This window comes from Patagioenas fasciata, chromosome 1 (assembly GCF_037038585.1).
Source record: "Patagioenas fasciata isolate bPatFas1 chromosome 1, bPatFas1.hap1, whole genome shotgun sequence".
NCBI lineage: Eukaryota > Metazoa > Chordata > Aves > Columbiformes > Columbidae > Patagioenas > Patagioenas fasciata.
In genome coordinates this window covers 186288900-186315947 of record NC_092520.1, presented here as the reverse complement: position 1 = coordinate 186315947, position 27048 = coordinate 186288900, and the positions used below count along the sequence as shown (strand labels likewise).

General features: G+C 36.8%; 1 protein-coding gene across 9 annotated transcripts in view; it reads left to right on the top strand.

The window, feature by feature from the left end:
* The window catches only part of DOCK4 (dedicator of cytokinesis 4), a 236737-nt gene that overhangs the window by 74580 nt on the left and 135109 nt on the right, over positions 1-27048 (top strand). For 4 of the 9 annotated variants that reach the window (XM_071803296.1, XM_071803295.1, XM_065836787.2 and 1 more), the window contains exons 2-8: positions 8137-8220; positions 9216-9256; positions 11637-11692; positions 13622-13718; positions 17871-18019; positions 19366-19450; positions 21079-21230. In XM_071803296.1, the coding sequence (XP_071659397.1) occupies positions 8137-8220; positions 9216-9256; positions 11637-11692; positions 13622-13718; positions 17871-18019; positions 19366-19450; positions 21079-21230 (664 nt within the window). Of the gene's footprint in view, positions 1-8136; positions 8221-9215; positions 9257-11067; positions 11160-11636; positions 11693-12915; positions 13165-13621; positions 13719-17870; positions 18020-19365; positions 19451-21078; positions 21231-27048 lie in introns of those variants that run through there. The other 5 variants (XM_071803300.1, XM_071803301.1, XM_071803298.1 and 2 more) reach the window with 4 other exon arrangements.

Genomic DNA, 27048 nt, shown 5'->3' with positions numbered 1-27048 from the left:
CTCCAAATGTCCCTCTTTCCTGTATGTTCCCCCAGCTTTTATTGCTGAGCGTGACGTCACATGGTGTGGGATATCCCTTTGGTCAATTGGGGTCAGCTGTCCCAGCTGTGTCTCCTCCAGCTTCTTGTGCACCCCCAGCCTGCTCTCTGCTGGGGTGGTGTGAGGAGCAGGAAAGGCCTTGACTGTGTGTAAGCACAGCTCAGCAGTAACTAAACCGTTCCTGTGTTCTCAGCACCATTTCCAGCACAAATAAAAAACATAGCCCCGTACTAGCTACTGTGAAGAAAATTAATTACATCCCTGCCAAAACCAGCACAGAATGAAACCTGAAGACTTTTTCAAGTTAAAGTAGCAATAACTCTTCTCCTTGATCATGCTATTAAAAACTAAAGGCAATTACCTAAGAGAGTTTGAAAATGCTTGGAACTTTGGAAATACTTAAGAAAATAACTATTAATAACGTAGCTATTTTTAGATGAAGAAGGTTGTTCTCATAGATAATGTCATCTTAACATAATCTTTTTTCCACTTCTTTGTACTGGCTGGATTTTTAAGCTGTTGCTGTTTCCACATAATGAGGGAAAATGTGAATCCCCATTTACTATTCAGGATGGCAGTCTTAATGCATCGATACTGCATCTGTAGCTCTACATTAGGGAACTGTAACTGAGACCAACTGGTTGAACTGCATGTAGACTAGTTCCTTTATTATAATTTGGTTGAAAGCATGAAATCTATACCTGACTGTACTGATTCCATCTCTCTTTCTACTATGATGCCTCTGACAGGTTTTACATTGACATTCCTTCTCTGTGGAGAAGTAAACTCCTGATTGAGTTCATAGGGAGAAGCTGTATCATTGATTCAGAGGCTCTAAGGTGTATTAGATTTTCTAGGCTTGTAAAGATGTTTATTTTCTTCTTACTTTTAAATTCCTGGTTCCATAACTAATGCAAATCAAGGAATTGCTCTTAGCAGGAACAAGATATAGACATCAAAAGATGTAGCAGGACTTCAAGAAATATAAAGGGCTTAACTAGCTATTAGGTAGAAGAAGAAAAACAATTCGTGAAATCTCATGTCTGCAAGGACAGGGACCCTAGTGGTACATGCTGAATTATTCCAGCTTTGGTGTTCTAGATTGGTGGTCATTCTCAACAGCAAATAGGTGCCCCAGGAAGCCAACACTTGTTAATTTAGTGCTCTTCCCTAAGACATAGTGCTTAATAACTAGGGTACCCCAAGGAAAGAGTTAGCAAAAGCGTTTGCAGATGTTGAAGGAACCAATCAAGCAGTTACCAAAGAGATGTGTCTAGCAGAGATGCTGGATGAGGAGAGCTTGACAAATGTTCAGACAGTCACACTAAACTGATTATCCATGTCAGAATAGTCCTGTGGCATTTGGCAGCATTGTAATCGGGGATTTGAAAGCGATTACCTTGCTGAATTAAAATGTTGAGACCAGCACGGGAGGGAATACATTCTGCTGCAGTTTTGTGTATTTAAGATTTGGCATCTGCCTTATCTACATAGGTAGCTGGTTCTATTAGCAGTAGGAATTCCAGATGATTTTGTTTTGTTTTTCAGAAAAGTGAAGAACAGTAGTATGTAAGTATTGTACTTTTTGTAGTATTTTCAAAGCTTGGACATTGATACAGACTTTTTTTGATGATTTTTTGAAGCACCTTCAGGTGTTTTCATGAATAGCTGTTAAATAAATGTTCTTATTGGAAGAATTCCACACAAACACTTCTCTCTTAAGAACAATTGACTGCTGTATACGAGCAGCACTTGAGATGTTCAAAAGCCACACGTGGCTCAGGAAACCTGGGCTGGTCATCTGAGCTATGTGTTTGATACTTTTGATTGCGGTGTACATATACGTACATATACATACATCTGCAGGTGAGAGAATTCACATTCATTTCAATATAAATTTGAGTATGTTTATCATCAGTAATCAGCAAGAAATTCAAGAATCTGGCCTGTTATTGAAACTAATATTCATATATGTTATGTTTATTGAAAGAAAATTAGATTGATCACTCCCCCCTCACCCCATTTTTTTTGTCACTGCCTTCATTAGTGTGTTTTTGGTTTGCAGCAAACCTCCTGGGGTGTCTGTGGACAGCACAATGCATTACTGAACAGATGCCCAAATTAATTTGTGTGTTAGAAGCATGAGTGTGTAGCTGTGCTTTTGTGTGACTCCATCCAGATCAATTTGTATGTAGGCAAAGCTCAGTGCACATGATAGTCTTGTACAGTCAGCTTTGGCCATTTTGCATTAGCAAAGTTGTATGACTGCGTGTGTTTTATGTTTCTAAAAACTCTGCCTGTTTAGAAATCTAAAAGGTGAAAAATTTTAAGTGGCACTGTAAAACAAAGCAAAGACTTTTTTCCATGAAGTGCTGGAAAACTTGCTGTGAGTTTGTGGACACTGACTTTATGGTTCACATAAAGCCTGGTTAGGCAAATTCATAGGAGAAAAATCTATTAATGGTTGTTGAACTCAGAAATACCATGTCTGCCTCAGGAGATCCCTAGGCCGCAAAATACTGGGAGCTGTACCACTGGGTGCTTGCATTGTTTGCTAGTGGTCCGTAGCTTCAGAAATGAGTTTGCAAACAGTATCCTGGGTAGAGTCATTGCTCTGATATATATATATTTTTTTTTAATGGCTGTCCTAACCTTGTGCTCTCTGTAATGTTACATTTTCTGCAGCTGCTGAAAGTGCCAGATGTCTGTTGCATTTAGTATCTGTAAGTACATATCAAAGGATAGTTTTTTACATTTCTGCAGTAAAGATCACTGAATCAGAGCCTTTGTCAAAGGTAATATATAATTATTACGCAGCAGCTAAAAAACTGCATGAAAACAAGTAAAATTTTCTACTATGAAGAAAACATGCAACAGTAAATTATTATTTCAACTAAACTCAATTATATCTTTTTAACATTAGAAGCTCCACAATATAATTTATTATAGCTTTTCTGTTTGTTTTTTTTTTTTTTTTTTTTTAAACTGTTGAATAGAAAAGAAACCCCTTGAGATGGTTGTACCTGAAACTCTCAATCTGGTGGAAAAATTGCACTTTAAGTCCAGAGTAAAAACTTTAAAAATTGCTTTTGCCACTGAGAGGACCTGTTTTCAATTATAGCAGATAATATCTAGAATCAGTAATAGTTTCTGGTCGTCTCTTAGGAGGAAAGGAACAACAAGTCTGCCTCATTAGTTCTTATGTGCAGATATCCACTTATTTCAGGCATTAAAATTTTAGGAATATAACCCTGAGCAAAACTTTGAAGTGGGCAACCTACCCCTATTACCACCTAATCAATTCCTTTTCTGTCAGAGCATCTTGCTCTCTGTCAACACCAGTCCCTCTGACACAGCATTCCCACCCTCCAAATCTGTTATTTTCCAGTGTGTGTTTACAAGATTTCTGTGTGGTTCAAATGCTGCCTCTGATAGTTGGGGCATCATGACTTAGAGCACTGAACTGGAGACTATTTTTCACTCCAGCATTTAGAGTGTACAGTATGACCAAGTAATTATTCAAGTAATTACTAAAATAATTTAAGTTTTTCTACCCCACATCCTTTCTCCTTCCTCTTTCTTCAGTTTTTTATTATGTGAAACCTGAGTCTGCTATTGTAGTACAAATGCTCATTTTTGAGATATTAGTAGTTGCTGTAGATGTTGCTTCTACTGCTGTTGATTGCTTTATACGTGGGAGTGTATGTCCAGCTACTCAGCCAGGAGCTGCAGTGTACAGTTTGTCTCCTCTCATAGCATTGAGCCCAATTTTAACTTGTGATGGGGGCATTTTAAGCACCATGTCACATTGCACTCTTTGTGGGGAGCCATTTTCATCTTATAAACAGGAAGTCAAGCCAGCCATGAAACCCAGCGTGCTCCCGATGAGTCTCAAATGCATCTTTTTGAAAGTAGAAAAGGATGAGAGCAGAAAGATGAAGTTTCTCTTGAGAAGCTGAATATAAGAGCTCCCTCAGATTATTCTTTCTCCTTCCTCTTAATGGCAATAGTAGTCTGATAGTTAATGATTAGAAAGCTCTTTCCAATTATTATCACAGGTCCTTGTAGGGAAAAGCTTTGTGAAGCACATAGAAGGGATCTCTCGTGAGGTCTTATGTCACATTCTTGACTGAACTGACTCTTTTCTACTGAAATATAGAAGAAGAATATTAAGAAAATATTAGCACTTTTGATTAATTTCAGCAGTTATTCACAGATAAGTAACAAGTCGCTATCCCATACAGGTTCTTCTCTTCTGCTTATCTCTCCATAGTTCTCCTGGAAATGGGTTGTTTCGTACCTTGGGATTCACTGCACCTGAGATACCCGAGAAATTTTAAACTTGGTGTTAAACTCAAAGCTACTTTAATATTGCATGTCACTGTAGTTCTCACCATATATTTTCATCTTCTGTATAGATGAGAATTTTGTATCCTCTGTTGTCTTGCTTTCTTATCCTGTGAGTACCCTTTGGCAGCAAGAAGGTATTTACTAATGCCATCAAGCTGCTGTATTTGAACTCAGTTTCTAAACCACTTCTGAGAATATATCCTCCTACAAACTGTTGTTGTGGAGTTCCACATTCCTCCCATGGGTGGGAGGTGACTGAAGAGGGCATCAATTGCTATACCCCATGCTTGAAAAACAAACAGATAATTTATATGATCAGTTACTAAAATGACAAAAAAACGTGTCTGGATGTAAGTGCTTTTCATATGTATCTTTCTGTGGCCGTGCCTGTGACAACACATCTGCGAAGAGTGCAGATATTGGTTGGTGAGCTGTATTCAGAATGGATTTCTCTATTCTTTTCTGACCTCCTTTTCTAAGGTCTCTGCTATCCAGTTGCAATGGAAGTGAGCAAAGGTGATAATCACACTAGCTACTGGCATTGTAAGAATGAAAAATGTGCATATTTGACCCACGTGGCTCAGCAAATGCTGTGTATGTAAATAGTCCAGTTTGACGAGTTGGTAAATGTGTACTGCACTTGAGTTAGGCTGAGAACACCTCAAGCCACAGTCACCATAGAGTGAGTAATTATATACTTCCTACTATGAGGAGAAGGAAAGAAAGAGCATCTGCAAAATGTTTCAGAACAATATGGTCATTGGAGGAAGGGGCAAGAGGTTCAGTACATCAAATCTGTATCATGACTTGGTTAAGAACCCTGTGTCCTGGTTTGCTAAATCATGGGAACTTCTCTGGTGGAACTTTATCCACCTTCTTCCACAACTTCATTGTTGTCCTTCCTGCAGTCTACTTATGTATATACCCCACAGATAAACAAAGAAGACATGAATAGCCACATTCTGTCTCGGTCCCAATTCTGTAACATGACTTGATCAGTAGAAAACAAGCGGAGTAAACATTTCCGTGATAAGTTCATCTGTGGCTTGGCATTAAATTCTCTGCTACTCTGCAGTGCACTTTCTTTTGTTTCGAGTGGCATTGCTGAAGGCCGCAGGCTGCCTGTTTTGAACCTGACCTCGCTGCAAGACATCTGCAAGAATCCAGCCAGGGTTTTGCAAGTCGATCAGGTGAATGTGCTGGCTGGGTTCCACAGGTGATGCCCTTGTTTCTTTGTTTCTTTTTCTGGTACCTTGCAGGCCATACTTCTAGAAGGTATTTCAAGGTATAATTCATTTTTTCTTCTATACGTGCTCTAAAATGAATTCTAGTTATTTTCCACACTGTGTCAGATTTCAGTCTTTTTTGTTCTAAAAGTTATTTTTGAACTTCACTTAAAAAAAAAAAGAGGACAAAAAAAGAAAAAAAGATCTTTAACAGATCTAGTAACTAAGTAATAAAAATTGATTGTCACAGCAAAATTGGATCATAACAATGTGACAGAATATATTGGCTCTTAAGGAGAAAATTACAGTCATTCTCTTTATTGCATGGAGTTTAAAAATAAGACATCTCACAACTGTGATAACATACAAGGGTTTGGTTTGGCTTTGCGTGCTAGTTCTGTTAATTCTTCCGTTTTTTTTTTTTTCCAGTGGCTGTCTGTATGTGCTAGTTTGGCAGGCTTCAAAATTCACTTTTGTTTCTTGAAGCTAGAAAGGTGACCAGAACTAAATCGGTCATTCCAAAGCTACAGAGTAATTTAGATGCACTTTGTATTGATATTCGGCAGGTGGGACGGGGTGGGGAAGGTGTGTTTTTGCTTTAATCTCTTCATACTTAATAAACCATTTTCATTTTTAGATCCTTGTATATGAATTAATTGAAAAATTCTTATTTTTCATCTCTTATACAAACTTTTACAGTGTAAAAATTCTGTCTTGCAACCAACCCTCTTCAAAAATGGTATACTTCATTATGGTGGTGAAGCAAAAGTATGTCTTTTTATTTCAGTGTGCTATCTCAGGGTATTTTATTTCTATGTAAATAAATACCTTGGAGAACAGGATGAGCATCAAACTGAATAGAGATTGATGCAATACACATGCTTTGGGAAAAAAAAAAACACAAACCTCAAGGCTACAGGTACTGCTCACATGTTATATCAAACTCTGATGGACTGACCAGGCACCTAATCTCACAGGCTTTTATCAAAGGGACAGATAAAGACCATGGGTTACACACAGTGATGATTTAGAGATGACTGAAGTGATGATTTAATTTAGTGAGTTTTGAAGCCTTCAGCTTCTGAAGAAAGATTTGGCAAAAAAGTACTTTTTTGTTTATATGCCATCCTGTAGTATAAACTGTATCCTATTGGTTCACTCTTGAAATCTAACTTTCTGGCAAAGATTCAGAAATGACTTTTCAGTTTTCATGGCTGCTGACAGCTAATCTCTTCTGCTACCTTTGATGGACAATGTCACAAGCACAGGCGGTGGATGACAGGTTATATTGTGTTTGGGCATATTCTCTGCCGGTGGAGAGGGACACCTCCAACAGCAGACAAGAGCCACTAAAATGGATTTTTGTGACTCAAAATCTTGAAGGTCCTTTGGTGGAAGAATAGTTACTTTATATACCTGCACCTATGGGGTTTGCTTTTGGCTTTTATGTGTGAAGATTTTTTTTCTCATGCCTCGAAGTTCGTGTGTTTCTTCACTTTGCTGTGAGATTTGGGATTTCCTATCTAGATGGATAGATATTTGGTAGCGGCAAGACTGCTGTTAGGCCACTAAGTAACTTTGTGCATCAGGCCCTACTGGTATTGGTAGGCTGTTTTGCTCATCAACTTCAAAATTAAGCTCCAAAAGAATATTGCAATACAGAACATCAAAATCACTATTGCTTGCTCTCATGGCCTGAAATGGGCATTATTTTATTTCAGAATTTCAAATACAGTAAGCGCAGGGTTGAATAGCAGAATTGCTATCTAGTATGTTAGTGGATTTTTAGCATTGATAGGAATAAGCATTTTGAGTGGCTTTGGAGTATTATATTTTGATTCTGAGTGAAAAAAATAACAACAGAAGCCTTAAAATGTGACCACTCTAAGTATTTGGGAACATCGCAGGTCTGGTGAATGTTTTATTTCTGAGGCACATTTTGTCTCCAGTTGGGAAGCCCATGTCTGTAGCTCCTGGGGCTGCAGGGGAGACCTTCTGTGCACTTAACAAATTTCAGTGAAAAATACACTTTGCTGATCTCCACCCCCTTACCATTTCTTTACATTTGGGATTACATGGAGTGTTGGGTCTATGGTATCCATTAAGCGAATGTGAAATAAGGTTTCCCTGTTGTGGTTTGTGGATGGTATAGATGGCAACGGAAAATGTTGATGCTTGCAGACTTCTGAGGTCAGATATGTGTTAGTGTGAGCATTTGGAATAAAACAGTTTCTTTCCCATGAGATGGTTATGGTCTAGCTAACAGTTTTATCAAGTACAAGCTTTCCATTCATGATTAGTAATTCTGTAAGTGTTTTGGGTTTTTTCCAAGTCCTGTATTGTAAGTTCTCTGCTCATAAAAGTTGCTTAACCTCTGATTGTTTCTACAACTTGTTAAATTTCAGTAAGTCTGTTCATTCTAACATTTAACTTCCCATGTTAATACACTCTTTTTGTTACAGGAGGAATAATGAACTGAATTTTAATTGTGCAAATAATTGAAATTTACTGTCTTTTTCAGTAATAGCTGGTTTTCGAGGGACAGTCCCACATGGCCTATCACTGGAGATCGGAGACACCGTTCAGATATTGGAGAAATGTGATGGTGAGTTCACAAACTGGAATTCCAGTGATAATGAGCTACTGTATAGTATTGATTTGAACCTCATTATTATCCATTTATTTTCTTAAATTAGCACATTTTTAAAGTCAGTGATTTAACACATTCTATCCTCTTTTTAAATTTTTTTCACAAATCAAATGAGCTCTAATCCCTACAATAATTAATTTGCAGTTCATTCTTTTTATTTAATCTCTCAGTTTAATAAACATTCACAGAGGATAACAGTTAAAACAGCAAGGAGTTTTCAGTTTAATTCTTCTGTTTTCTTGGTATTTCCAGGAGAAGCCTGGCTGCCATCAAGACTGTTTCAAATGAATTCAAAGTCATCAGTTTAAATCTTAAAACAGTGTAAACATTCTTTTCTGCCTCTGTTCTGAGGTAGAGAATGCTAATAGGATTTTACCAAATGTCTGTTACTAGTGTAAGAGAAGTTACATGTTTTTCATAATTTGCCTCCTTATTACATTACCTAAGGCTTATCTGTCAACATGACTTTTTGATCATTTAGGATTATATAGGTATTTCTTTGTTTATTATCAGGATTATATACTTTTAGTCTTGTAAGAAATTTTCTTATCTGTTCTTTTGAATCAGGCATATTACGAATTTTGTAGAGTAATGTCATTGATAAATTTAGAACACGAAGTCCAAAAATTATTTGTAAATGTTTACAGTGAATATGAAAATATTCCCCTTTATCTAGACTGGTGCCTATTGCAAAATATACCTGGATTACATTGTAAGTAACATCTGGGGATACAGGGTTGAAGAGTAATTCCCGAAAATTTGTGAATTAAGACATTTGATTGTGAGCTGGTTTAAACAAAATACCTTTTATTATATGGAAAGTATTTAAATGAATGCAGTCTGACAGCACTGTGTAATTGTCATATCTTTCCAAAACGAAGAAATGAAATCTGTTTTACATATGGAAATTATTTGCGTAGTTTAAAAAACAAAATGTCCTTTCTTTACAGGCTGGTACAGAGGATTTGCCTTAAAAAACCCCAATGTTAAGGTAAAAGTCAATTGCAGTTTTGAATTCTATGGCAAAAACGTGTATTTACTTTTTAAAGGTTTATAGTCTTCATGTAAGCATGTAATTTTTACACTTAAAAGAAAACTAGAGCTTAGTGGGAAGTATGTTACTAATATTGCTTTAATTAGATTTGGACATGGATTATACTTCTGAGATGCTCCTCTGTATTAGGATGGTACACTTTACAAATCCGAGGCTATGGTGAATTTTCTTTTATTTCTGATTTTTACATTGTGATCTCAGAGGAAGCTAAATTGAAAGGAAAAGACTAAGGAGAACACAAATTGTAAATACTACTAGAAAAGTGATTTAGACTGTGCCTATATTTCTTTGTTATGAATTAATTTAGAGCAGCAAGTGGAGATAGCTAGTTTATAGGAGCCACATGCATTGCATTAGTTGAATAAAAGATACGTTGGTATGTGAAATATATGCTTCATTTTATTTTTGTTTGGTCTTTGATCTCCGTGGTAGTATAACTGATAGTACTGTAAACCAGACTTGACTGATTTATTGTTTTCTGCATTCAGACATGACATATGAAATTCATATTTCAGCATTTGTTCATGTTGAATATGTTTAAGTTTAGCTTTCTTATTTGTCTTTCTATCTTCCTAATCTCTCCTGTTGTCTTTTCTCTGTGACTGTAAATATTTTGTTTTTCATATGGGAAACCATTTCAAGATTCCCTTTCTTTTCTCAATACTGTACTAGGGTTTTTAGTCTTATTAAAGCCATTGAAGAAATATCTTAAATCATCTGTTGCTCCTTTAAATCACCTTGTAAACTTGTAAGCTTCACTCTTTTTTTCTCTCTTCATTTCCAAGTCTCTTCAGCTGCAAAATGTGGCACATATACATTCATTCCAAAAGTTTCTAGGAGCTCGCATTGTAAGTTGTTGGCCTCTTGTGCCTTGGCTTGCAGTTGCTGATCACATAAATTTCTTTTGCTTTGTATGGGAGGTCAATGTGAACAATAAATTTAACCACAGAGTCTAATCTGATGTTTACTACTTTGACCTCAGTGATATATATTGCAATTTGATTTCAAAGACATGAGCAGTTGGGATTTGTTATTGCATCTTCTGTGTCTTTTGTTGCAATTCTCACCACATGCTTGCTGTCAGTCTTGCTTTGTGGTCTGTCAAATGTGTTGAGAGAAGTTATGAATAGGTTTTCTAAACATGGCTTGATGTGTGAAGAAATGAGATATATATTTTCTGCTTTCCTAGTGTGAATGCAAACAGTTTTCTGAATTAGATTTTTGAAGGGAGTCTCTCTCAAAGTAAAACAATAAGAGCACCTTGTAACTCCACTTGTTCTTGGTATTTCTCAAGCAAGATTCTTCCCTTGTTATTCTGTCAGTTTTGACACTCAAAGAACTAGTGTGTGGCAGCTGGTCTGCAGACCGTGTGCATGTGCAGCCATCTCCTTTCTGGCCCATCGTTATAACTGCAGGGCTGTGCATCCGACTGTCCTTGGGAGATGTTCTTCTGAACTGCTTTACATTACTGAGGATTAAGAGCATTCATAAGGGCAGTTGCCTCTACATAGATGTCGTTTTGTCAAAGGTCTAATGTCTGTTTGGGTTAAAAGAAAATGGGGCACTGTCATCCCAAATGAAAGCTTTATACAGCTGGTCTTATAAAGAACATATATGTATTTTACCTCACTGCATTATGTGACGAGATGTAGCATTTGCATTCTCAGCCAGAAACTTGAAGTTGAGTTACTGAATTTTGCTTATTGTTCTTATTTATGAAGATTAGTGCTCCATAAGAAAAATATGACTGTTGCAGCACTGCTGTCCATTCAAAAGAAGAGTGGAAAGCCATTAAATAACTAGAAAAGGACGACCCCTGTCAGGACACTGAGGCTCTTTGGTAGGCATCTACCACAGCAGGGCATAGTAGCCACCAAAGACTTTATTTTTTTACTTTCTTTATTAACTTTATTTTCATTGAACTTTATTAACTTTATTTATTTTGCTTTATTTTGAAAATCCCTGTCTGAAGAGACTGTTTTTAAAGATGCTGTTGATAAGATGTTACCCCTCCCAGCTGATCTGTTTCTTGTCAAGATGGGAGTAATTAATAAACACCTCTAGGATAAATGAGTTCTCAAGCAATCTCGTACATGTTCTACATGTGTTTATCTCATTTTCTGAAGTACTGAAGGATTAAAACTCTACTGAATATATAATTTTAGTTTCTCTATACTGAATATATATTGCATTCTTTTTTTGTGCGTCTGTGTTGGTAATTATTGAGGCAACTCTTAATTCAGCACACATTTGCACGTTAAACCTCATATAAAGGAAGTTTTTTTGATTTTTACTTAAACTACTCTCTTTTTTTCAGGGCATATTTCCATCCAACTACATTCACTTGAAAAATGCGTGTGTTAAGAACAAAGGGTAGGTGAAATGTTGCGGATTCAAATGTTTGAAACATGGTTGGTTACTTGTACTAAAGATCTTTTCCTTATAAGGTAAAATGGTATTTTTGTTACAGTGTTTTACAGCTTAGTGCTACAGGGACCTGAAATTGTTGTCCTTTGCTAACCTGATACTTCTACATTGTCATAAAATTGGAGTGACATTCTGAAAAGACATAGAGGACAATTGGGAATATCAGTCTGTATTGTCTAGAGGAAAGAGAAAATGACTGAATGTTTTAACTTCCTGTTTTTGAGTTTGGCTTAAAAAAGGTATTGCCCTAATTAGAAGAAGTTATTCTGTACAAAAGCTGACTATTAACCTGCTGTTTAGGATTAGTTGTTTTCTTTGAGGACAGCAGCTGTACAATGGCAGACAGCTGGCATTTCACAAAAAAAAGAGGTAAAATTGTGTATCAGTTCAATGGGAAAAAAATTCACCAAAACTGTAAATGAACAAAGATTGTTTTTTCCTTTACTTCTTCACGTAATAAAGAGCCAATATTTATTTTTTACAACTGATCTCTTTTCATTACTGAAGAGTTAATACAAACCAGAACAATCAGTTAAAACTAGTTTAAAGATTTTGTTTTGGAGCACAAATGTTCTGACTAAAAGAGACAGAGATTTTTTTTTTTTTTTTAGATGTAATACTTTTCTTGACAGTATCGCTTTAAAAAAATTGTGATCTTAGTTCAACATAGTTTTTTTCCCAAGTTTTACTTGGCCTGGGGACGTTCACATTGTGTCGTTTATTTAAGTGTATTGATAGACCCGATATGTAAAAGTCTGAAACCCGTTTAAGGCATTTCTCGTCATAATAGATGGAGGCCTAAACATCAGGTGCAGGTGACCTTTATTTTGAGAGCATGAATGAGTGAGTAGAAGGTCCATATTTCATGATGGACAAAAATAATCATGAAGACTGTAATCATACAAAAAAAAAGTCTCATTCCCACAGGTAAAAATGGCTTCACATAAACAGTCTGTTTTTTGCTGTGGAGTGCAAGCCATGTGATTTGTCATGCCCTCAGATCCCTTCTTCTTTAAAAGTGGTTGTAGTTAAGCTTGAATGTTCAGTGAAGTAAAATTTTTGTTAACCATCAGAATAAAACAAAGCTTAAAGATGGAATAATTTTTGTTAGAGGACACCATGACAGGATTTGCAGAGTATTCAATCTGTGTCTGTATTTTCTTCCTTAGTCTGGATTTCCGGTCAGGCCACGTGCCCTACAGTGCATCATGGGCAGGGGGTGTCACTTTGGTCAGTTAATGTGATAAGAGAGAAATGATAACATGAGAAAAGTAATCCAGACGTGAATGCAAACCTTTGAAAGGTTCTGTGTGCAAGAACCAAGAGGTAGTGTTGATGGTGTGCATTAAGTGATGGCGTGGAGGAGAGTTTGGTCTTGACCAAACTAACCCAGCTCTTTCTTGGCCAGCATCAAATCGGTAAGGACTCACTAACACTGTACTACTTCCCTTTTGCTTTTTTATATCCTCTTACAGTTGAAAGACCAGCGTTTTCTGTCTTCTATAAACAGAGATGTAAAAAATAGTGGCAATAATCCCTGGTCTGGAGTCTAAGCTAAAGCGGCAAGATACCTTTGGAAACTGTGGACATTACTCTGCTATGAAAGTGGTTTTTGACATGCTTATCTCATAGTAAAAAAACCTCACCTTGACTTCTCTAGGACCAAGAGTTTCCATGGATATTAAATTATCTTTGCCCAAGACTTTTTTCCATGGGGATTAAATGAAATACACAAATAAAAAAGTATCCTGGGCTGAAGGAGCACCCATGTAGGTCGATAAACAACACTGTTGGCGGGATGAAATCTTTCTATTATTAACTATAATGGGATTTGTAATGCTTGTGTAATATCGTGTGTTCTTCTGCATGTTACAGACAATTTGAAATGGTTATTCCAACAGAAGATTCTGTTATTACAGAAATGACATCAACTTTAAGAGACTGGGGAACGATGTGGAAACAGCTCTATGTGGCAAGTATCCTGAGTGATGTTACTTTGATTTAATACCAGCTCAAAAGATACACTGTATAGATGCTCTAGTTTAGTCCAAGTAGATATTTCAGAAAAAAAGCATTCAATTTGGTTTTTAACTGTTCTAATTAGGAAATAAATACATCTGTTAATTTGTTCAAATCATTGGCTACCACTGCTGCTAAACTTTAGCAACTTTCTGAATCTTATCCAACTTCATCATGTAGCTGTTGGATCTAAGGTTTCCTTTGCTAAACAGAAGTGTTGGAAATAGTGTAACAAATAATATTGCTATTTTATTGCAATACAGAAATATATATATAGCTGGTTGATTTTATTCGTAGTCATCTTCTCGTGGATCTTTATTTCCTCTCGCATCTACACACTCACAAGCGCTGAGATATGTACATGTTATTTGACCAGGACCTCTTGTATATGGCACAGAGATCAAGGGATGCCAACTGTTGAGTCCTCATTTCTGAGGGAGGCTTGGGGGTGCTTCTTGACCAGCAATAGTGAACTGATTTTGGATTTACCTACCACACGTTACGGAAGTGGATTCTGGTTTGAACTTCTTCCTTATTTTACACTTCATAAGTCCCATGTTTCACATTTCTTTTGTTTTCCTTACCTGGTTATTTTATGGCTCTGGTCTTTTTCTCCCTCTCCCTGACATCTTCAGGTCAGTTTATTTCTCTCCTTGGTTGAATGAAATCACACTTACGATGTTCTGTGGCTATTAGTGACTGCCCTTCTGTGTTCTGTCATTTCTTCTCATACTTATGGATACGTTTTCATGTTTCATTCATACCAGTCTTAGTAATTCTATTACAACTCCCTACAGAATGCTGCTCTGTGGAATTGTTCCACTTTAATAGATACTTACAGTTGTAGCTTTCTGTTTCATTATCTTAGTAGGCTCATCTTCTCAAATTTAACTTTAAATCACATTTTTTAGCCTTAACCATTCTTGTTTGCTGAACCCATATTGTATTTTCTATTGCATTTCTGGACTAAGAACTGGATATAGTATTCAAGTAGCAGCTGTGTGCGCACCAAACACAAAGTAGCAATAAGCAACTGTTCTTTTTTCACAAAGAACACCCGTGGTATGTGTGGTTTCTATAATTTCCATTTATCTCTCCATCACTCTATTGTGCTCACTCTGTAAATCTGGCCTCTCCAATTTTTTAATTACCTTCCTTAAAAATTTCAGTTGAAGCGAAGATTATATCAATAATATTTTTAATTAGGGTAGGCAAACAGTTTTGCTTAGCGAAAACTCTTCCAAACTCAGCCGCCTGATGATTTTCTATTTATAGTCTTGTTTTGAGTCACCAGTCATTTAAGCAGCTCTTACTCCATTATATAAATAATACAGATGTGGGATTATTCTACTGTGCAGTATCAGTAGGATCTCAGATACAAGCTCCCCAGACTGTTTTTTACTCCCATGTCTCTTGTGAGCTCAATGCAGCCTCCCATTCTTCTGAGAGGTTTCAGACCAGTGACTTTTTCACTGTAAGAAATCATTCCATTTCCTTCTTGGATTGGCTACTATTGCAGGTAGAAGTTTTTTTGTGTTGATGTACTTAGAACACACAGAATGAAACCTGTTCAGTATCTCTCTTTATTCTGACTGAAATTCAGTGTTTCCTGGCTGTTTTGCATCTTTTAACATTGTTTTCGCACATCATAATCTAAGCCATAAGAATTGCTGCAATTTCATTTTTCCATGCCTACTGCTATTTCATTAACTCAATTTTTTAATATTCTCTTGACTGTAGAGTTGTATCTTCAAAGGCTTAACTAAAATATTTCAGTTTTAAATTGTGATTTACATCATGATTTCCTTCAATTTTTAACATTTGACCTTCTAATCTACTACATTGAAAACAAACCTTGGTTTGGACGTGACAGCATGTGCATGCATCAAATGTAATCAAAACCTGTTCACTTGCATCTGCATAGTCTCCAGTCCCTCATCTTAAATAATTGCTGACTTGATAATTATGACTTAAATTGTCAGATTCCCTGCTGATACGGGGGCTGCTTCTGCTATGTAAGAAACAGCGATGGGTGATGCCAATGGACCTCCTACAAGCCGGGATGGTACAGAAGTAGCTAGTCTGCTACTTTTTAAGATATTTGTATGGATTGTGTTCAGAGAGGCTGTTCCAAACCAGGTGATGGTTCTGGAAGTGCCTCTGCAAGTGGTGCAGTTGCTAATTTGCTTGAAGTTTTCATACAGGAACCTACAAAATCAAGTATTTTTTTGGTTGGATTCTAAGTGATATCATTTTAAATTTGACAGTGAAATTATAATTAGGCAATATGAACCTGTTCCTTGGGAAACAAGAGCATTTATTCAAAGCTTGTTTGAAATTTCTTTAGATTATAATGGGGAACAGTTTTCTTAAATGTCTGAAGCACAACTAAGTGTGATTGCTTTGTGTATATTAGCAAGTATATTCGTACATTGGTTACTTCTGGTACAGAACGAGCAAAAATATCATTACTTGGTGTAGAGACCTAAATCTGTGAAGCAAGTACACTTGCTTGCAGATCCACTCAGCATTTTGAGAAATGAGCAACTCATAGAAAAATTCTAAAGCTTTGGAAGATAAAGGATACCTGAAAATGTCATTTTGATCTTAATAGTGTTGTTAGACATTAGCATGTCTTTTGTATTCATTTCAGTAGAGCTTATCATCAGATATGGAAACAAAGATGCACCTGAATTAGTGTTGGTTCGATTTTGTTTGTTTTTTAACTGTAGAAATGAGATTTTTATACACAAGTGTCTGATGGAAAACTTGTGAAAACATACTGTCAACCTACTTCACTATAATGTTCCTATAAAGTCTTTTTTGTCTCTTGCTCCTTATTCAAGGACCTTTTGTATGACATTTTTGTTGTGTTTGTTTGTTTTTCTTACAAAGTTCATATCTTCCTATTGTTCTTACTGAAGCTGTTTCTTTTTTGGCAACTTTTTCCTCACTGCTCTTGTTACTGTGTGTTCAAAATACTCTGGCTTTCTTTTTTTCTGACAAAGCCAAGACAATAAATTAATGCCCATTTATGGGCACACTTAGGCTTATGAAGTGAGTGGATGTGAAATAAAGAGAGTAGTTTTATCAAATGCTAGTTTGTCAGGGACCTTGGAATATAGAAGCTATTAACAGAGAGTAATGGTGCTTGTAACTGTATTTTAGCTTTTCAGAGCAATTACCAGCAGAAGTAGCTGAACTTCATTTTTATGCCATTTGTTCCTAGGAAGAAGGAAAAGGGAAACGGGCTTAGGGTTTTGAGCAAGAATTAGGAGAACAAATCTGACAAGAAGTGGTTTTTTTCGACTTTGTGTGGTACATCACTTAAATGGAGGTTGCAGTAGTTTCCTTGAGCTAAGGTTTCTCAGAAAAACTGTCTCAAGTAAAACCACTTGGAAGTGTTGAAGGGAACAGTTAAAAGACCTCCTGTTTGGGAGGAAACTGTTATGGGAAATTGTTCTATGCCCTTAACTAGTGTATAATTAGAGTAGGAGGATGTGGTTTAAAAAGCCTTCACATAATTTCTCCTACTTAACAGTTTGAAGAACAGCTGTCTGGACAAGAGATTGTCTACAAGACACTGTTTATTTATGGTTAGACTGTAGTGTGTACAGTTATATCCATACAAGAAAAAGTTAAAAGAATATTAACACTCTGATTCAGAGTTTGAATACTAGGAGTTATTCCCTGTTGATCCCTTATGTGTGAGTTCAAATACTCTTGAATTTCATGATCGTGTGTTCATTTTGGATGAGACAGCAGGTCTCGGAATAAAACAGTGCTATGGCATGAAACAATTTTTCTGTTGAATTTTTGTTATATCACATAAATTAGACTGCATTAACATGAGACATAACCAATTGGAGTGAAATTTTAGAGTGAGTGTGGTGCAAAGACAGGGTCTGTGGTATGCTCTGAAATGATTTTGTATGCACACACACATACGTGCAGGTAAAATCATCACAGCATGATGGGGAGAAAAAGGGTCATGACTAAATAAGGGAATAAGAAAGTTTTCTTGATTTCTCCACCATATCCGTATATATTAAGGATTATCAGCTTATACAGTTGATGCAGAGGCAATTATATTTTTATCTTGCAGAGGAATGAGGGGGATCTCTTTCACCGATTGTGGCACATAATGAATGAAATCCTGGACCTGAGAAGGCAGGTCCTTGTCGGCCACCTCACTCACGATCGAATGAAGGATGTCAAGCGACACATCACTGCTCGCTTGGATTGGGGCAATGAGTGAGTAAATATAATAATAAATTAAAATAATGCAATCTGATTGTAAGGCTACAGCTTTAGGCTCATTGTAGAATGTTGAAGTAAGGAGCAAACTTTTGATGGGTGTCAACTTTTTTTTTTTGTAATGAACTTTCTCCATTATTTTTCTGTCCTCTGCTCTAACAGTGAAATGTTACTTGCTGGTTTATTTTGCCTTTTTCTCTCAGTTTATTTTACATACAAGTGGTACCATCTACAAGAACATATGCAGCACCCTTTTATATCTTCTTTAAAACACACCTGGCCAGATTCCTATGTGACCCAGTCAGCACAGCTCTGTTGTCTTAACCAAAACTATATTAACTGACATTGCTTCTTTTATGACTTGGGTCGCACAATTCAGTTCCTCCTTGGGCATCTCTAACACACATTTTGCTACTGTGCTCTGCATCTTTCTTTTATCTGAATAAATAATAAAAGCTAATACAAATCGTATTATCTTTAAAAAAAAATAGAAGTGAGAAAAAGGGTAAAATAACTTTTGGCATTTGGGTGCTGTTTCCAACGTCTTTTCTTTAGCCTATATTTATTCAGTTAAACGCGAAGTGCAGCAATATTCAGTAGTAGAATTAACTGAATTTCAGGAGTTTCTGCAACTTCTGCTATCTGAAAGCCTAAATACCTAGCATATTGAAAGAACTGTGATTAACTGTGTATGATTAACTGTCTGCTTAGAATTTTGTCCTAACTGAATGGAATTGTGACCATTTTTTAAGTGGTCAGTTCCTACTCTTGAAAACATTAAAAAAGTGCTGTCATCTTTTAAGTTTTTCTAAATTCAGCATGACTGCTCTATATGTGTTCTTAATCCTTATTGCTTGCTGCTGTGCTCAAAATAACTTTTATTCCCATTGATTCATGTTCATTTCATTATTTTGTTGAGGGGATACAACCAAAGAGCTTTGGTGTCATCCAGTCCAAATTAAAAAAAACCTGATGTTTTGACATTTGGTGGATTTTTTTTTTATCTTCTTTTCTACGTCTGTCATTCAAATTGACAATACTAGTGCAATTCACATTGTACAATGTCCACAATACTACAAAGAACAATATCCATTGTATGTTGTCCGCAATGTAAAACAGATATAAAAATTGTGGAAAAACATATTCTATTGATGTTACAAAGTGAAGAAAGGGGAAGAAACACCCGTGAATGTAGAATACATCCAAAATACATTAAACTAAAACCAGCTGTAGAATGCCATTTAACACGGTGTTTGTTGGAATGTTTATACTATATGTGAAAAGAAGCAAGTTATTTCCTTTGTATGCAGAAACTACTTATTGTTATTCAATTTCTCATACAGACAACTGGGACTTGACTTAGTCCCAAGAAAAGAATATGCTATGGTGGATCCTGAAGACATCAGCATTACGGAGCTCTACAGGCTGGTATGTGAATATGATACTCGGTATTTTTGCTACCAAATTACATACTGATGTTTTGATGCTAGCTTTCTTCTCCTTAACCAGAAGTACTTTATTTGATCAAAGAAACTGATGTTTGATAATGTAATGAGTTTTACTATGAGGAAAGTAATTTTGTTTTGAACAGTTATGTTATCTCTACATCTATATGGATGCGTTGATATCAAATTTGTATATGTAAACATGCAGAAGTTTTGTTTTCTGATATATTATTACAATTGTGAATTAACAGGAATTCAACAGTCACTAAAAGCTTATAAGACTCCTTTTCATTACACCTGTAATTGGCCCATGAGTCCTGTTAGATAAGATTTGTGGAAATACAATAATATACTTATGCTACAAGTATTGTCACGATTAATCATACTGTGCTATTGATCTTCTCTAATATATTAATGTGAATAGCAGTTAAACTGCATAGGAAAGCTCTCCTTTTGGTCTGTGTGAAAGCCCATCTTGACTTGCTAAAACCAGCACTGATACTTCTGATTTAATTTAATTCTGATTTAATTTGCAGTGAGTTTTAAGAAAGCTTGCTAATTCATTTGTATGGGCTTTGGATTATATTTAAGTACTGCAGCTGTTACAGATACACAATTCTGAGCCTTACTTGTTTAAGACTAAGCTTTTATTTAAACTAAATTTTATTTGTGTTTACTTTGTATTTAAATGTAAAATAGAGCAAAAATTAGAATTGCTACAATTTGATGTGGACCTTAAATTATAATATATTTCTGATAATTTTTAACAACTTATGTTGATAACTTGTGCTGTCAAGCCTAATAGTAATTTTTTAATGCTAGAATCAGTATACCTTTGAGCAGTTTCTTCAAAGCCAAATGTAATCTTATGGAATCCTGTTGAAGCGCTAGATGAAATACAGTGAGGAACCATCAATCATAAGAAGAAACATACAGAAGAAGAATAACCCAGAAAACTAATGATGGAACTCATGGAATGCACTTTCAAAAAATAAAGAGCGGGGAGAAAAGCTAAAAATAGCTTAAGAAAGATTGGTGTTCAAAATTATCTTGGGTACAATGTAAGACAGAAATAGTACAACTTAATATTGTCCTACCTTTATTGTGTGATTAAAATGGTGAGGGTATAAACTGTGAAGTCAAATCAAGAGAATTTAGTCACTTTTGTATCTGAAGACTTTTATAATCCAAAGATTATAAAATATGGGTGTGATGTTTTTGCACTTTAAAATACTGGTATTTAGTCTTCTACAAAAACATTTTTTGTGTATTTGCATACTAGAATATCAGATCCTTAACTATTTAAGCCAGCTATGAAATACTATATTGTTACAGCACAAAGCTTTAAAGTGGCTTAGAATTTTCTGAGTAGAAAAAAGGGAAACTTCTAGAGATTACTATTTTTCTCATAGAGATAATTTCCACCTTGTGTTCTCCTTCTGAGATACAAAAAAAAAAGGCAAAAGAAAAAATCTATTACAAGTTAATACTAAATTCGAAATTTAAAAATTGATATTAAGGAAGTAGTTCTGTATTACATTTATTTTGCCTGTTGTTTTGAGATTTTTACTATTAATTTGAAATGCCTGCTGTGTTGTTTCTTATTTTCAGATGGAGCATCGTCATAGAAAAAAAGACACACCAGTACCAGCTAGCAGCCACCATCTTTTTGTTCAAATGAAGAGTCTAATGTGCTCCAATCTGGGAGAGGAACTGGAAGTCATCTTCTCACTCTTTGATAGCAAAGAAAATCGGCCCATCAGGTACCACACGATTTTTCACTGGAATACTGATTTTACATAAGTTTTGTCAATATGCATTGTATGTTTTGATCCAGGTAACAAATTTCACATTTAGAAGCAAAGAAAGATAGGCTTGATTCAGGGTCATTTTTTTCCTTCCTTTTGAAATTCTGTTTCTATAGAATTTTTCTATGCTTGTAGTATTGTTTTAAGTTTCAGTAATGTATGTTTTTCTGTCTTGTTTACCTATTTCAGTTTTCAGTTGGTTTTGCTTGTGTAGGAACATACATACATGTATGCATAAAGGTGAATATTAGCTCTATGACCTAAGGGTGAGTTTTCAGTGTCTCTGCTTTCCTTTCTCCTAATCACTGCATATTCAAAACTTGGAACTGTTGCTTCCTTTGTACTATTTATGAGGTGAGTTCTCCTAGGTACATGAGACTGGAGGGCTGCCCTCAGTGAATTGAGTATTTTTATGAAAGGAGCCTGTACTTCAATGAGGAAGGGCCTGTTCTTCAGTGTAACAGTCAAACTCTGTTTCACATCCGTGTAGGGTTTGTTTGGCCTCTTTTTCAGCTGGGAGCTGATTCTGAAACTGTTCTTTTACTGTTTGTCCTAGAGCTTAAATTCTGGTAACCTTGTAATTTTTAAATACTCACTAGTTTTTTCTACTCCCAGCATATTTCTGGCTGAGGCAGAGAATATGAGTGAACAATAGAAGAACCCTGATGCACTTAATAAACATGAGCGCAGGAGAACAGAGTTAGTGAAAGACTCTTATACACGCTGTTTTAGGAATATGCCAGGAAGACTGAACCACTAGATGCTTGTGCAGTGCAGATGGGAGATCAGTTTCTGGTCAGAAGGTTCCCGTTCATAATTTGTTGCTGGTTTTTGGCCACTGTATTCTTCTCTGCTCTCCTCTCCTCACCATAGAAAGAGCCCGCTGATAGGATAAAAAATGTTACTCAAAATGTGTCCAAAGTCATGTCTGTGTGCTAGTTATTGTCTTAAATATGGCAACAGGAATTTGGGACACCATGTGGAATTTGGGCTGAATTTGACAAAATTATGTCTGTGCTTTGTAGCTGGGCAAGATAACTAACCAGTCCTTTGAAGGAAGATTATACTGAGTAAATTGATTTTTATTGGTAATGAAATCATATATGAGCAACTGTTGTTAGAGTATTAGCTGCTAAATACTGACATTTCATTCTGACCTGCACTTTGGACGTTAGTCACCAAAACACAGTTTACTGTCATTTCTGGGACTTCAGTGTGCATCAGGGCACATCTTTTGTTTTTACTCCAGTGAATGGCACAGCAGGTGATAGGTTTAGGAGGGAGCTTCAGACCTTGACAGAAAACAATTTGGGTGTTATGGATTGCTGAAAACAAGGTTGTGGCACTAGTGGTGGCATGAAAGCAAATGGATTGGATTTCACATTCACATGAAAGCACAAATTCTAGAGCTGTTTGTCACATGCTTGCTGTGATCTGACCTTCAGTTATTGATTGCTGACTCTAGTGTCTGTTTGCAGCTGCTTTATTATGTGTGAGCTTCCTCATCTTGTTACTGGCAAACCTTGAAGAAGTGTGTTGCCGTGAATCCAAAGTGCCTTCTAGGGCATGAGGGGAATGAGAAGATGAACTTTGTGAAGGTAGTTTACAACCATCTGCAAAACAAACACACGTACACTCCCACACAAGAAAAAACCCTCACAAAAAGCGAGACCTCTCAACGTGTTGAAAAAGCTGAAACTAAGAGAGTTTTCATTAAAAAAATTGAATATGAGGTATATCTATATCACAAAATGAACTCTGGAAACAGAGGTGTGCCAGCTGGAGATTTATATGGTCTTTCTGGACTAGACCTGGAGTCAAACCAAAGATAGTTGGTCTTGGTGCACAACACTGTGGTATGATGTATAGCTTTTTATTCATTACAAATGAGTGGGTTATTTCAGAGGTCTTTAGGGCCCTGGCAGATGCATGCATGAACTGATCAGCCTCCCTCAGAAACAGGATATATGAGAAGAGACAATGTCCACACTTGCCTACTACTGCAGTTCTCACCCTGCAACGATGCTGAAGCCCACTGGCAATAATGGAGATGTGAAACCTGGATACACTGACTCTTCTGCTCATTTCTGGGGAAAGTGCAGGTCAAAAGCTGCATGTGACAACACCTTAAGGTCTGTCACAAACTTGAGGTGTCGTTTGTCCATTGGCTGCCTAAGTCATTAACTTGTGGTCTACTAGAAAAATGCAGAGTGCAATGATCTTGTGTTCTGATGCTCCACTTTATCTGCTTTATGAATCTATTGTAATGTGTGGTCATTTATGAGATTTGTGAAGTTTTGAGATTTTTCTGTTCCTAAGAAATAATCAGTAGCTTCTGTTCTGTAAAGCTGGAATATGAAGGTGCTTAGATTCCCAGCATCTAGAGTACTGTGGTAATTTGCCCTGGGGATATCTTCTCTTACTAGCACAAAAGTTGGTGAGATGAACCTTTTCCTGAAGTTAGATCACACGTACAAAGTCAGTAGTATGTACTTCAATAGATGACACAGTTACCGGTTTTGTAGTGGCAGATTTTCAGAGAAATAGAAGACATCCGAGCATAGTACGTGCTTTTCCCCGCTACGAGGTCATATCACTTCCTGAATACAGCAGTCTGCAACAGTGATGACCTTAGTGTAGCCGGAGGGCCCATTTACACTGGAACTCTAAGAACATCAATCCTTTCATCAAACATATATTGTTTCTTTTTTTTTTTTTTTTAATCAGATCCTGGAAAGATTTCACTTACCAGCTTTTAATAGAATCAGCCTAACAAGTTGCAAGGGACAAAGTAACAACTTAGCTGTTTCCCAGACAATGTGTGTTATTCACTGAGACTCTGTTAACTTTATTTGTTGCCCCAAGAATATTCTACTTTTACAACAAAACAAAACCTCAAAGAAAATATATACCAGATGACTGTAGTCAAAAATTCAAATATCCCAATGTCTTCTGAAGTATCTGCCTTTCCAGTGTAAATACTGTAAGACCATATTTGTATACCTTATTTTTGTAGCACATTGTTGTCCAGAGATCTTTCCTGTTTTTTTTAAGAGAATTTTGAGAACACCAATAGCACTGGTCAGTGTATCTTGAGAAGGGGAATGAGGGTTTTAAACCTGCTGCCTGCACTTGTTCAGTTCAGATTGCAGACCCTGTTCTTGGCACTGATGAGTGTGTATAAGAATGCTGCATCATCTCCTGCCTAAAGTCCCAGGTGCTTTGCTGACCTTCACATTTATGTAGCGTTTGTGCCCGTGTTTCTACTGCTGTAGAAATTGTTGTTCTTAAATCTGCAATGTGACACACAGATTTTGTGTAGCAGTCTCTTTTCTAAACCATTTTCTTAATGTTATATTTTTTCCAAATAGAAATGCTGTTAATAGAACAATTTCAAGACAACACTTCAGAAAGATGGAGTGCAGTAAGATTTTCTTTAATTGATGCACACTTTGTGTCTGTGTCAATATGATATGAACATCTTATCACAAATGATTGATGCCTCTGGCCCCATCTGTGCGAGGAGCAGAGATAAGTTGGCATGCTAATCCTCCTCCTTTTCCTGTCACCTTGAACAACCTTGTTTGTAACTATCATATTGCCCTCAAATGAGCACAGATTCTTAAACAGCACAGAGGAATAGGCTGTTTATCCAAGACGGATGAAAGCAAACTTCATTTTCTATTTTGTGAGCTTTTGTTTATATGCCTAATGATTGTGTAAACTCCAGACCACATCGAAGAAGATTACCCTTGCTTCGTTGTATTCTCAACCTCACCTTTTTAGTGACATTCGGACATGTCATCAATCTTTTAATGCCTTTCGTCTTTCAGTTTTGCTATTACTTTAAATCAGTTCGATCACTTGCCAAAAGCTGAAATCCATGTTTTGTTTGTAAAAATATTTACTACTTTGGGTTCAAATTTATTTATTTTTTCAAGCCACAATGTCAGTTTTTCTCCCTTAAAGAGACAAATATTTCTTCTCCCTTCCCCTTACTCTATGCAAATCTTGAAGGATTTTGTATAGTAAGAGAATGTTTAAAGACTTTTTTGCAGCCTTCATCAACATCTTTAAACCCAAGATCTGCTCTGCTCTAGCAGAGCTCGAAGAACCTGACTTGTAATCATTCTTCTAACAAAGATTTACACAGCTGACTATTGTTAACAGTCAGAAGAAGAGCAAGGGTGAGCTTGGATGGCTCTTGAATCAAGCTGATAATACCTTTCCATTACCCAGAAGGCTCACTACTGAGAACCCAGAATGTCTGTCTTTGATGATATTCCTGTGGCCTCTCTTGAGAGAGAGTTCAAAGACTCAATATTAATTTAAGCATGTAAGTGTCTTACACTTGAATTCTAATACCTAGTTTATTTAGGATCAGTGCTCCAGACAACAGGACTCTAAATGCAGGAGACTTGAATAATCCATTTCTTTGTTGCTTCGAAACAGTGTCGAACACTAGACCACAAAGTAGATGGAGAATATATTTGCAAAGCCATAGGCTGTGTATTCAGTGCAGGACTACAAAGTTACTACAAAAGTACAGGAGAGGAATCCTTTGTGGTTGGCACTCTGGCTAATGAAGAATGTGTTGCATGCTGTTGTGAGGAACAGTTCATTAGTTGCAGTAATTCAGAACTTCAGGATAAATAAAGACAAGTGGTAAAGTGTTGTAGAATGGCAGAGGTGGAAAATGTATAAGAATGTGCAAAGAACTGTATTTCTGTAAAGACCCAAATGACCCAGCTCTCTTTCTGTCTTGCCTTTATGTGGTACTTAGACATAATCACAAAACCACAGAATGGTTGAGGTTGGAAGAGGAACTCTAAAAGTCATCTGATCTAACCCACCTAGATCTGGTTGCCCAGGACCGTGTCCAGATGGCTTTTAACTGTCTCCAAGGATGGAGACTCCACAGCCTCCCTGGACAAACTGTGCCAGTGTTCAGATGCCTTCGTTGTAAAGAATTTGTTTCCTGATACTGGAAGGAACCTCCTGTGCTTCAGTTTGCACCCACTGCCTTTGGTCCTGTCACTGGGCACCACTGAAAAGAGCCTGGCTCCATCCTTTTTGCACGCACACTTCAGGTATTTATATAAATCAATAAGATCTTCTCTGAGCCTTTTCCTCTCCAGGATAAACAGTCCCAGCTCTCTCAGCCTTTCCCTTCAGTCCCTTAATCATCTTTACAGCCCTTCCTGGACTCTTTCCGCTGTGTTCATGTCTGTTTGTACTGGGGAGGCCAGCGTGGGACACAGTACTCCAGGTGTAGTGTAACCAACGTGAGTACAGGGGAGAAGGATCACCACCCTCAGCCTTTTGGCAAAAATTTGTCTAATGCGGCTCAGGATACCGTTGGCCTGCTTTGCCACAAGGGCACATTGCTAGCTCATGTTCCGCTTGGCGTCCACAAGGATCCCCAAGTCCTTTTCTGCCAAGCTGCTTTGCAGGTGCATGGGGCTGTTTCCCCCGGCCAGGTGTAGGACTTTGCATTTTTCCTGGTTGAACCTCAGGTTCCTGTCAAACCCATTTCTCCAGCCTGTTGAGATTCCTCTGGATGGCAGCCCAACTCTCTGGTATATCGGGCACTTCTCTCAGCTTTGTGTCATCAGCAAACTTGCTGAGAGTCCAGATCATTAATGAAGGCATTAAACGGGACTGGAGCCACTGTTGACCCCTGATGTACACTGTTAGGTACTGGCCTCCAACTGGATTTTTTGCCACTGATCGTCGCACTCTAGATCCAGATGTTCAACCAATTTTCAAGCCA